This window comes from Lissotriton vulgaris, chromosome 8 (assembly GCF_964263255.1).
Source record: "Lissotriton vulgaris chromosome 8, aLisVul1.2, whole genome shotgun sequence".
NCBI classification, from domain to species: Eukaryota; Metazoa; Chordata; class Amphibia; order Caudata; family Salamandridae; genus Lissotriton; species Lissotriton vulgaris.
Window position 1 is genome coordinate 236,605,781 of NC_141696.1, and position 12,877 is coordinate 236,618,657.

The 12,877-nt window shown below is 44.7% G+C and overlaps 1 protein-coding gene across 1 annotated transcript in view; it reads left to right on the top strand.

Moving 5' to 3' along the window:
- Positions 1–12,877, top strand: part of LTN1 (listerin E3 ubiquitin protein ligase 1) — a 406,396-nt gene that overhangs the window by 340,282 nt on the left and 53,237 nt on the right. Inside the window, exon 26 of the mRNA XM_086934025.1 lies at positions 2,035–2,206. Within this exon, the coding sequence (XP_086790151.1) occupies positions 2,035–2,206 (172 nt within the window). The remainder of the gene's footprint in view (positions 1–2,034; positions 2,207–12,877) is intronic.

A 12,877-nucleotide genomic window follows, 5' to 3' on the forward strand; every position in this document is an offset into this window, starting at 1 on the left:
AGTACACCTACATTTGTCTTATGCAAAAGCCTTGTCCTCCTAAATTTACCCCAATGAAAAACAGAACCTGAAGGTAAAGTCCTTCAATTGAAAACTGCGGTGTGACTGTAGTGTGGCTTTTCATGGGGAATGTATCTTTGTACTACAGCAAAGATAATGTCTATATCACATCACATTACAGAAGTATACCCATTTAGATTCTTGTAAGAGACCATAATAAATGTATTGTTTTTTTTCTCATTAGCTTTGTCTCTGAGCATTACTACAAACACTCTGTGGAACACTCCCTTCCTTGGTCAGTGAACCAGTTTGAACGTGGAATAAAGTGGGGTGGTTTGGGTCCCTCTTTTATCATTATGGTCCAATCAGATGTTTATACACTTTGTAAGGTTCTGTATAACGTTCTGCAACCAGTTTGAGGTGGTTCCCTTTCAATCGTCATTTTCTGTCTCTCATGCAGACGCAGCTTTTGAGATAGGTGAATTCTCACTTACAAGTTAGTGATACTGCTGACTTCAAAAAGAAAAATCTAATACATGGACACCATGAAGTGTGAACTCTCCACACCTGCTGTCATTAGCCTTCTTGAAGCAACAATGAAGGAGAGACTAAAGAATATTCTGACTCACTTTCTCTTCCACACCATCTACCAAGTGCAGGAAAATCTTACCCGCTCCTCATAGACTATCTTTGAGCATCTCTGTCTCCATCCTTCCACACTTTGGGGGTCTTGGTCGCCACTCAACAACAGGAATGCAGAGAGTGCACTTCCACTGCCTGGTGAAGCTCTAACCACTGCCCATCCTGGGGCATTGTAAACCAAGAGCCATCCAAAATAGATCCAGCCGGTTTCAAGAATCCTACTGACAGTGCACATAAAGTCCAGCTGGCATGCAAAGGGCATACATCCCTCGTGCATACATGTTTTCGATACACACATGGAATGTAAGCGCAAAGATCAGGTGTTACATTTCAGTAGAACTTTACATGAATTTCAGCATGCTTTTTACATTTAAGTTTATTAGCACTGCGGCAATCCTTGCTGAACTCCCGTCGGGGGAACACATTTGGATCAAAAAGCAAACAAGACCACACGGGAGGGAAAGTTGGCATCCTGAAAACATGAGCAAAAATAAAAGAAACAAATAGGTTGCATAAACAAACCTACATCCACAAAAGGGCAAGGCTACAAGCAATAGGGTAGTGCTCCATGGGAGGGGTCAACACATAAAAAGGAGGAACATCTAAAAAACATTAAACCCTTGAGAAGCAAGCTGTAGCGAATGACACGCAAAGCAACAAATTAAAAGTGATGGGCGGGCTGTAAGCCCACAGAATAAATACAACATGTCTTAAAGAGACAGAGCTTGTGCTGCATAGTCGAGGCCTAAAAAAGGGCATGCTGGGTATGTCAGCCAGGTCACACAACAATGCATTAAAACACACACTATGTTAGTGTACTAGCCAGATTTAATTTATGCACATAGTGCAATAAGGAGTGTAACTGTTTTCTTCATTCAAATGTTTTTATTCGATCAAAAAATCTCAATTAAAAATGTGCATTAAAGATGTTTTGGAATTTTTTACGCAAGAGAATTGGTAAACCTTGGCAAACTATATGTGACAATAAAAAGTTGGTAAATGTTGATTGAGAGGGTTTGTAGAATAGGGAGATGAGTAGAGGATATGAGGGAAATTAGGAATTACTATGGAGGAGGAGACTGACAGGATGATTTTTAATACTATAAATGTATGAGTACTTTGTATCTGTTGTGTATGCCCAGTTAGCCTCGATGGGGAAATATGTGCTTTGTTTGAAATTTACATGTCCATTTACGGACTATTAACCTTTGGACATTCACAATCAAAGTTCTACATTTGCCAGTCTAACCCTTATTGCTGCAAGCAGGTGCAGTGTTGTGTTGATAAACTACGTGTACACTCTTGCGTTAAATGTAATGCCAGTCTTGTTTCAGCACATGCTCAAAACCCATCGTACAGACATTAGGAAAATTACTTACTTTCTCTCACCAGCTGCGGGTGCTGTACTCACAATATCTTCGAAAAAGTAAAAGTCTGAATAAACTTCTCCACCACCTCTTCAAGTTAATGCCTCAAACACCAGGCTTTTCAGGACAGAATTCTGATGTTTTATGTAAGGATGCCAATACCTTCTTCGCGGAGGATCTGCAATTAACCATCAAAAGTGAGTACATTTATCTTGATTATTTATTTTGCTTGAATTTAAATATGTTTTGTGTTTATAGGAAATTTTTTTTGGTAAGTTGTTTTTCCTCACATTTTTCCGACTAAGCTATTCACCAAACAAAGCCCTACCCTATTCTGCTCATTTCATAACTATTTGTTTTTACATATTTAAACTCCAGGCAGGGATCTGTATTATGCGAGTTAGTGCCCAACTATTGCTGCATAAAACTATCACATGTACATCATCTGAGTAATATCAACCTGAATCATAGACTTCTGGCTTTATGTCGTCATTGGATGATCTCGTCTCATTCGCACTGACTCTAATGCATGCCACTCCACTTAAGAAATGCATTTTCAAATGCTTTAATACAAAAATTGAATTTGGATCACAAGGTAGAGATACAGGGAGTCCGGTATTGTGAATACAGCTCCATCTTAAACAAGCACTGGCAAATCCAAAAGGTAGTGACTTTAAATTACACTCCCATTGGATTTTGCAATGCTTGTTTGTGCAGGCATGCAAATGCATGTGTTGCTATGCATACGCATTTCTGTTCTACATACTTTGAATGGGTTGCCCGTTAAAGAAAATCCATTAGAAGATGGCCACCACATGTCACAGAGTATGCATGCATATGGCGCGACTCACAGGTGTGTGTGTGTGATCCAAATTCTGCTGCCATATTTGTTTTTTTACTTGCCATTCCAAGATGGCCGAATGCCCATTCTTGTAGAAAATTGCAGCTACCAAACTCTCAAATTTGTTTTGTAAAAAAACAAATGCAATGGAGAGGAATGGGGAGCAGCAGAAGAGCGAGTGAAGGGAAAATGAACACCACTAACTAGCAAGACCAAGTGGGTAGACAAACAGAGGTGTTGGGTGGTGTGGTGGTATTTTAAAATAATTCAAAAGTAAAAAAGTTGAGGGGGAGGGGGAGGTTGAGGAGGTAAGCAACATGTGGGGGACAGAGCAAAAAAAAACAGATGCACTTCATGGTGCACTGAAAGTAAAATAAAGAGTCTCCACAGTTAAGCAGTGGAAGGTTACAACTAATCCAGTCGGAACAATGTGATAAGCAATTACTCCTAGTCAGAACAATGTGATATACAATTGCTCCTAGGTGGGGCAAATAAAAGAAAATGTTGGAAAGTAATTGAATCAGGAGCCGGGAAGTGAGATAAACAACAAAGCCATCCAATCATGAGCAAGGGGCTAACCCAAAGCTCACTGAACGTCTATTGGAAACGATAGTTTTGGTCAACAGACAGTTAAAGCCATTTGCACCCAAGCCTTAAAATAGGAGAAATGAGAAGGAACATTTAGGAAAAAACAAGAACTCAAAAAGGAGATGGAGCACAGAATGTTGCATTGAAACAGATTGTTATCAGTATACAAGTATACAAAATTATCTAAAGTTCATGAACCTAAAATTGATATAACAGTAATTATTGAAAGGGGAAACATTGCTGAACAAAATTGATGAGTATCCCAAGGTGTTGTGTGAGAACAGTGTATGGTAGAACGAATCCACTTTCCCTTCTTTACCATGGCTATAGCTGTCTTTAAGCACATTCTGAAGTACCTTTCGCTGTCCCTGTAAGCTAGGTGTCTGCGTTTGCAAATTACATCAGTAAATGTAAAACATATGCCCTAAATTGATTCCCTGACTTGCAGAATTCTTTCAGAAAACAAGTCCCAACCCTCCTCAAGTCACAACGAACCATCTTTATATCCTCACAGCTTGCGAGCAGTTTGATATCCTGCTGGGCAGCAGGGGACACATGGGATGATTGTGCGTCTGTTTATTTACTAAATAGATTATAGTTTTAGTGTATGTTTCTAGTATCTGCCACAATATGGCAATGTTTCCTCATGTTGTGAATGCAGGCCTCTTAGGTCATACGTTATTGGAGTGAATAGAACTGGTGAGTTACTACTATTAACAAACAGTTTGGTGTTCGTTGTGTGTTTTTTTAGCAGTGGTTTGACTATTTAGATCTGGTGTTGTTACTGTACAAAAAGGACACTTGAGAGCATATATTCATAATCTGTTTTGAAACATTGTGTTTCATCCATTAACAGTAGTTTAGTGGCAACCCTACCATGATGTTAATCGAGTTGTTCAGCCATGTACAAACTCGACACAATCAGGCACAAGAAAAATCTAATGACAAACCCCCTTGCAAACAGAATCCCTTTGATGGAAAAAATATAGTTCTGCTCTCTAGAGTGCACTATACTCCCTTCATGAAACGCTTAAAGGAAGATGCAGTGAAGTGCTAAGACCTTGTATATCAATGACATGATCTGGATTGGGTAAATCGAAAAGGACAATTTAGGAAAGGATCCATCAGTGAGATTGCTTTTCCCTTGGGTTGTCATGTTTGTATCCAAGTGTATGTCTGGTTGGAATATATGTGTGAAATATCATCTGTACAGTGTTCAGATTTATAGTACCTGGTGTTAGGCTATTGGGATCTGTCTTGATCCCATCTTACCGGTGAAAACAATTGCCTTTTCAAGGAAGAATTCATCTGAAACCAAGTAGGTTTCCCAGAAATATCATAACCTCTGCTAATTGGTGGAAGATGTAAAGAATGCAATCAAGATGTTTTAATGTTTTTTACAAGAACACCCATATCAATGATACAGCAATCAGTTGGACATGCAGGAAAAATCAAGAGACTCCACAGGGAGGACAACAGCGGATGTTTAGTTTGCGCACCCATTTGGTGGGCACACCACTGAAAACTCTACTACCAACATCACTTTCCTAATAATCACTAGACAGTTACTGCATTAAAAATGTAATCACCTGGAAATTACATTGGAATTAAATATTCACACATCATAGGTGTGTGGCACTTAGTTCCTATCTGAGAGCTCCCGTTCTTACAGCTAACAGCAGTGTGATAAACTGCTCGCTGGAAGTGGTTGATGGTACAGGTTTGGAGTTTAAAATTCCTGATCTCTGTGATGCGCTTAGTTTCACCAAAAAGTTGGAGCTTGATAGTGGCCCTACTTTTCTTAACTCCGCAACAAAGGTCCCTCTTTTGGAACTAACAATTATGTGCACCATGATGACATGGGCAGCTAGAGAATATGACTAGAAACATATCCGTTTGAGGCATATGAGCTGTAGATGGTATACTTTTGAATAGATCGCCATCTGGTGTTGGGCTCGGATGTTTGCACTTTGTTATTGGAGAAGTCTTTGTAGTTGCGAGATAGTTGACTCCTCCTGTGGTTAGTAGTGCGCATGGGCATCGACTCCATCTCCAGATTGTTTTTTTCCGCCATCGGGTTCGGATATGATTTGCTGCGCTCCGGGTCGGTGTCATATTCGATCCCCCTTCGATGAGCAAGATCTCACTGTTCAACAGTATTGTTTCAATCTCGATCTCCTTCGACGCGTATCCCATGAACCATCTTCGAGTCCGGTCGTAGACGTGGGCCGTTGGTCCTATCGTCGGCAGGAATATGGAAAGGACTCCATTAAAAAAAATGCAAGGCCCTCATCCTCCTGGACCTCTCGGCCGCCTTCGACACAGTCTGTCACCACACCCTACCTGCACCCTCCATGACGCAGGGATCCGCGACAAAGCCCTGGACTGGGTCACCTCCTTCCTCACCAGCAGAACCCAGAGAGTACGCCTCAGTCTATTCCGCTCCGAAGCCACCAAGATCACCTGCGGCATACCCTAAGGATCCTCCCTCAGCCAGACCCTTTTCAACATCTACATGGCAACGCTTGCCAACATCGTCCGATCACACGATCTCACCATCGTCTCATAGCCGATGACACCCAGTTGATCCTCTCCCTCACCAAGGACCCTGCCACCGCCAAAACCAACCTCCACGAAGGAATGAAGGCCGTCTCCGAATGGATGAAGCACAGTCTCCTGAAACTGAACTCGGACAAGAAGGAGTTCCTCATCCTCGGCTCCTCCCCCTCCTCCTGGGAGGACTCCTGGTGGCCGACCACACTGGCAGCTGCACGGACACCCACCGACCACGCGCGCAAACTGGGGATCATCCTGGACTCAACGCTATCAATGACCCAGCAGGTCAATGCCATCTCCCCCTCCTGCTTCAACACCCTCCAAATGATTCGAAAGATCTACAGATGGATCCCCACCGGGACAAGAAGGACAGTCCCCAGGCCCTCGTCAGCAGCAGACTGGACTACGGCAACGCCCTTTACGCGGGAACCACGGCCAAACTCCAGAAAAGACTACTGAGGTTCCGTGACAATTGTAAGTGGTGTTTTCGACTCGCACGAATATGGTCGAGTCTGGTATCTATGAACCGCAAATGACGAGTTTAGTGGGTGTACACAGTTTCGCTACGCTAACCTAAACCGTTCGTTTGTTATGTGGGTATTTCTATCTGTACCCACGGGTTCCATCTTAGATACGGCATCCATTTTGTCTCTTGCCCTCAAGTAGCCAGCGAACGGACGTTGTCCGCTTCGCGACCCTGGGACTCCCAAGATTTGCGGAAGACACATGTCCTTTGTAAGTGTCTTTATGATGAGGGGGATGCTACTGTAAAGCAGATGGCCCTGCTCGAGGCTCATCTCGCCGTGCCGGTTTATTGTCTTAGCCGTGCATCTCATTAGGCACGTCCCTTTGATGCCTGTATCTCGTGTCTCTCGATACCTCCCTTTTACACCCTTTCCGATCTCCCCACTGTCTCCGTCTTCCTCTACACCTGTCCTTGTTCCTATTCCAATCTGTTTTACTGCTGGTTGGAATGCACTAATGTTGGGAAGATGGGTTTTTACAGTTGGGAACCGCCAAATGCTTCCGCACTTATGTTCCGGTCCTTATGTGTATCAAAGTGACCAAAGCGACCCCTCTGGGGGATAATTATGGGAACCGGGTCATAAACTTTTTGTGTTCAATGTAACTCTATGGGATAACCATGTATAAAAGGAGCGATTCACAGAACCAATTTGAAGCAGTCTCCCCAAGTTGCACGTGTTGTACTTGTCGTGATCTCTGTGTTCCCTGCAGTAAATAAACCTTGAATCTTTGACGCCGAAGGAAGTGTCCTGTGTCTCTGTGATTCGTACGCCGGAGCAGGTTACCCACGAAGGTTTCAGGTGTTGTGCCCTGGCACCGCTGGGTTCTAAATAAACCCAGTCCTTCAGTTGGCGCCCAACGTGGGCTGCATCAGTGGTACCGGTCCAAGCCCGACGATCGTGAGGAACTTCGTGTGAAATCTCCGAGGGAAGGTGCACTCCGCTTCATCGATCCTGTTGTCGAAATAAGTGGCCCGAAGACTTTTCCCGCGAAGATTCCCGCCTCCGGACGGCTGCGACGGACTGCTGCCCTGACTGTAGACCTGTTTTTGGCGCCTGGCGTAGACCTTGGTAGAGCGAGACAATTGACGGGCCTTCCTGGTGACGCCATCGATCTTTGAGTTAAGTATTTGTGGGTCGCTCCCAGAGTTCTTGGTTGTGGTTCTTAGTTGTTGCATGGTTCCATTGCATTTGTAGTTCTTGGTCCTTTGTTGTGTTGTTTGACGACTGCAGCCGCCAAAAACCGGGGGTTTTTGCTCTTTGCTGGGACTTGGTAAATCCCGTAACCCTTGAAGTTTGTGAAACTCGGCCACTGTGCAAGATGCCTGGTCGCAGTACTTTGTTTAGTTGTTTCAGACCTTGTGGTATGGATTCCCGACTGGAGGACTCGTGTCCGATACCTCCGGTTGGAACTCCGACTTATGAACTATACAGTAAACATGGGCTAGGCCCGATTACTTTTAATGAATACTGGATTAAATATACGAAGAAGGACGGTGACCTTCGTTGGCCACCTCATGGTAGCTTTGAAACCCCGATTTTAGATAACCTAGAGGCTAAATTATTTGCGAAAAAGTCAAGGCCGGCCATGTTTGATGCCTTTCGGTTGTGGCGAAAAGAAGCCAAACAGAAAGAAATCAGACAGACTAAACGTAATCAGCGAGATAATGTTGCTACCATAGTGAAGAAAGCAGAGAAATTTCAGCGTGACAAGGAGGTTAAGGATAAGGAAGTGTTTGATAGACTACAGCGTATGTCCATAGATAAATGCTATCCTGCTTTGCCTACGGAGTCGGATAAGAAGGAAGAACCAGTTGAGGATCCTTTAATGTCTTATCTTATGAAGTCGCCACCTCCGTATGTACAGGGTACCACAGCTCCTGTGCTTCCCCCTGTACCTGTTCCTGCACCTATTCTTCCTTTGCCTGTTCCTCAACCTGCACCCGTTCTTCCGACTGTTCCTGCTTCTTTGCCTGTCGCTATCCCTACTGCTCCTCCGCTTCCACATACTCCTGCTCCCGCTACTGCTCCTGTTTTGTTAACTCCTGCTGTTGCTACTGTTTCTACTCCTTCGCTTGTTAGTCCTGTGTCCTATACTTCTCCCTCTACTCGTTTTCGTAATTCTCCTCTTGCGGCTAGGGTCTTTCATTCGCTCGGACCTGTTCTTGGGTCCGCTGGTTCCGATGGTCCTCAGAGACGTAGTCAGCTTCCTGGTACCAGAGAACGCGTTTCGCTATATAATATGGCGATGGGTTGGATGATGCATCCTCTTCGAAATCCACCACGTGTTGTACTCGACACATTTTGTCAATTCAATATACCAACTCAAAGATTTGTGTTCGAGGAAATGTGTAAAGTCCTACGTGATCAGATATCGGCCGACGCACCTGACGAGGTGCTGACCGCCCTGTCTGATCTTCAGCTTCAGTTCTCGAACGGACTGATAGTGGATACCAACGTTCGACGTGCTGTTGAGCGGTTGCTATCTTTCCGTCCCACTCCTATACCTCAAGCCTTGTTTGTTGAGGATGTTGAAAGACTGCCAGACGAGTCTGGTCAGTTTCCTATGCGCGAAGTTCCACCAGTGTGGATGCCAGGTAATCCCGCAGCTGCTCCTCCGATCTTGCCATTCTTTCAGAGAGTGTGGATACATCTCCCATGGAAACGCTCCGAAGTGTTGCAGGTGAAGCAATCTTTGCCTGACCCTCGCAAAAATCCTACAGGGTACTATAAGGAATTATCGCAGCTCGTAGATGCTACGATAATGAATCTTGCCGATATTGATATGTTGTTTGGCAATGTTGTACCGCAACCGGTATGGGCTAAGATTCGTCAGGAAAACCATCCGAATGAATTAGGTGGTGCTTGGGCTGCCATAGTAGCGGCGGATGCCCGACAAACTGGTGGTGCTAAACCCGACCAGCTGATTGCTGATCTTCCTCAAAGAATAATAACGTTAATGAAGACTCTTATGCCGGCTATGAGGGTAAATTGGGACAAATTATCAGCTTGTAAACAAAAGAAGGATGAGAGTGTCTCCGACTTCTTTACGAGGTTTGAGGAGGCATTCATTGATCATAGTGGTCAGGATATGAGCACTGAGGGTGGTCAAAGGTTGTTCGTGGACAAATTTGTCTCCAACTTATTGCCCGATTTGAGCAATAAATTAAAGAATTCAGAGAGTGCGTGGGCCGTTTCTACTTCAGCTCAGATATTGGCCACAGCACAATATTATGAGAACAGAGAGAAAGAAGAGAACGACCGCGCTGATAAAAAGACGAAAGAGCTTAAAACTAAAGTGTTGCTACAGCAGGCGTATCCCCCACGTTCGAATCAGAATGCACCCCAACAAAATAGATCGCAGCCGCAGTCGAACCGATCACAATCTCGTAATGACTCCTCCTCCCAAAGATCCTCGTTAGGGTACAATCAATGTGCCTATTGTAGACAGGAGGGTCATATCAAATTCAATTGTCCTGTTCTGAACGATCGTAATAGTGGTAATTCATCTAGAGGAGGTCGTGGTGGTTCACAGCAGACGTCACGTGGTAGAGGTCGTGGTGCTCAGAATGATCGTTCAGATAACTCATCAAACTCTAATAACTGTTTCGATCAACGTGGTTCATCGCAAGGACGATCTGCGCAGTACAATGTAGACGATTATTACATCGATCAGGGAACTGACGACAGTAATTACTAGGACAGCCATAGACAAGGAGAGGGAGTGGTATCAGTTCCGGTTGATCAGAGAGGGCCTTACGTCGTGGTTGCTACATCGGGCGTCGTTGAGCCTTTTCTGTTGGACACTGGTGCAGCGAAAAGTTCTATTATGTATTCGAAACTCCCTGGCGCACCTTTGTCTGGCTTAACAAATGTTTCCGTTGGATTCTCTGGCGCCCCTGTTAGCAATCCAGTTTCACGCCCTTTGCCCCTTAAAATTGGGCCTCGTGAGCTCCAAGCTCCGTTGATTTTGACTACTGGTTGTGGTGAAAATCTTTTGGGCCTGGATTTGCTTAAACGTTTGTATGCAACTCTGTATTGTTCTCCTGCGGGTGTAAAGCTTACGTTGGGAGAGAGGGTTGTCTCTCCAATGTACTTATCTCTCGATAAGCTTCCACCGGAATTGAGTTCTCTTCCTACATCTTTGTGGGCGACGGGTCCCAACGATGTGGGCCTGCTTGACATCTCTCCTTATGTTGTTCAGTTGAAATCTAATCTGCGATTGCCACGTATTCCCCAGTACCGTATCTCTCTTGATGGTGAACGAGCATTGTTAGCGATCATCTATGATCTGATCGAGAAAGACGTTATTGAGGAGACTCGGGGAAACGTGTGCAACAGCCCTGTGCTGCCCATTCTTAAACGTACTGATCCTTCGAAGCCACCTGTTTATCGTTTTGTTATCGATTTACGGGAGGTGAATAAAATTGTGATTCCTCAGTTCCCCGTTGTGCCTGACATCACGGCGCTACTGACTCTGATTCCAGCTTCTGCATCGTGGTTTTCGGTGATTGACTTGAAGAATGCGTTCTTCAGCATCCCGATTGCAGAGGAGAGCAGGGACCTTTTCGGTTTCTCTCTCGGTGGCCGTAGCTTCCGGTTTAAACGCGCTCCTCAGGGCTACTGTGAAAGTCCATCGATATACAGTCAAGCCTTGAAGAGTCAGCTGGATGCGTTTACGTTGCCGGCTGGTGCGGCCTTAATCCAATACGTCGATGACTTATTGGTGGCTGCTGATACTCAGGACATTTGCAAGATTGCTACGGTGTCGTTGCTGCAACATCTCTGCGTGTTAAATCACAAGGTGTCACCTTCTAAACTCCAATATTGTTGTCAAGAAGTAACCTATTTAGGTCACTTATTGTCAAAGGAGGGAAGGCGGTTGACCCCAGAGAGAATTGCAGCAATTGCGCGAATGGCTGTGCCAACAACACAAAGAGATGTGCGTGCCTTTCTAGGTATCATGTCGTACTGCAGGCAATGGATTCCTAATTTTTCATTGCTAGCGAAACCATTAGTGGCTCTTACGTGCAAGGATGTTTCAACTCCTTTACCATGGACGGAAGAATGTCAGAAAAGTTTTTCTGAATTGCGTGATTCATTGTGTTCGGCCCCTGTGCTAGGTACCCCTGATTACAGTAAGCCGTTCACATTATATGTTCACGAAAGAGAAGGTTGTGCTTTAAGTGTTTTAACGCAACCTTTTGGTGGTAAGCAACGTCCATGTGCATATTTTTCCTCGACCTTGGACCCGGTAGCTAGAGCATTGCCGAGTTGCTTGAGAGCAACAGCGGCAGCTGTGGTCTCCATCCGACAATCAGCAGGATTGGTCATGGATAATATGCTTACGGTGATGGTTCCGCATGCAGTTGACACTCTTCTGAATCGTACGAAAACTCAGCACTTGACGAGTGCGAGATTGTCTGGGTACGAATTGACGTTGCTGGCAAGTCATATCCAAATAAAACGTTGCAATGTTCTGAACCCGGCGACTTTGTTACCAATTAGCTCAGAGTTAGATGAAATAACAGAACACGATTGTTATTTGAGGACAGAAGAGGAAACAAAAGGTCGAGTGGACCTCAAAAACACCCCATTGGAAGATCCAGATGGAACACTGTATGTGGATGGTTCGTGTTTTAAGTTGCCGAATGGCGATGTGACTACTGCTTATGCTGTTGTAACGTTGAATACTGTTGTTGAGACTGCAAGATTGAATCAGAATTCTGCCCAAGCTGCAGAGCTGATCGCTCTCACCAGAGCGTGTGTGTTAGCGAAAGGGAAACGTGTGAATGTGTTTACCGACAGCCAATATGCGTTTGGCGTCGCCCATAGCTTTGGACGATTGTGGAGAGAGAGAGGTTTTCTGACATCGCATGGTACGAAGATTCAGCATGGCCAGCTTGTGAATGATCTCTTAGATGCACTGACGTTGCCTGAGCAGGTAGCAATTGTTAAATGTAGTGCGCATCGTAAGGTGACGGATGATGTTGGTCGTGGTAATGCGTTTACGGATGAGATTGCTAAGGAGACTGCTCGGAACCTTAGTACTCGAATGTATGTGACGAGTTCGGTTAGGTGGCCTGCAGAGTCGGGTATGTGTGAAGACACTATTGAGAGTGTGAAAGAAATTCAGAAAGAGGCCACCGAGACTGAAAAGACGAAGTGGAAAGAAAGTACGGGAAAGCTGGATGCAAGTATTTGTAAGCTGCTGTCTCCTGTGTGGAAGAATGATGGTATTACGAAATGTGCTGAACGCTTGGTTAAGAATTGTATGGTGTGCATGTTGTACAATCCTGGCAAGGGAACCCCAACTCCTCCTGGCAGTTTTGCTCCCCCTTCATGTCCCTTCGAGGTGA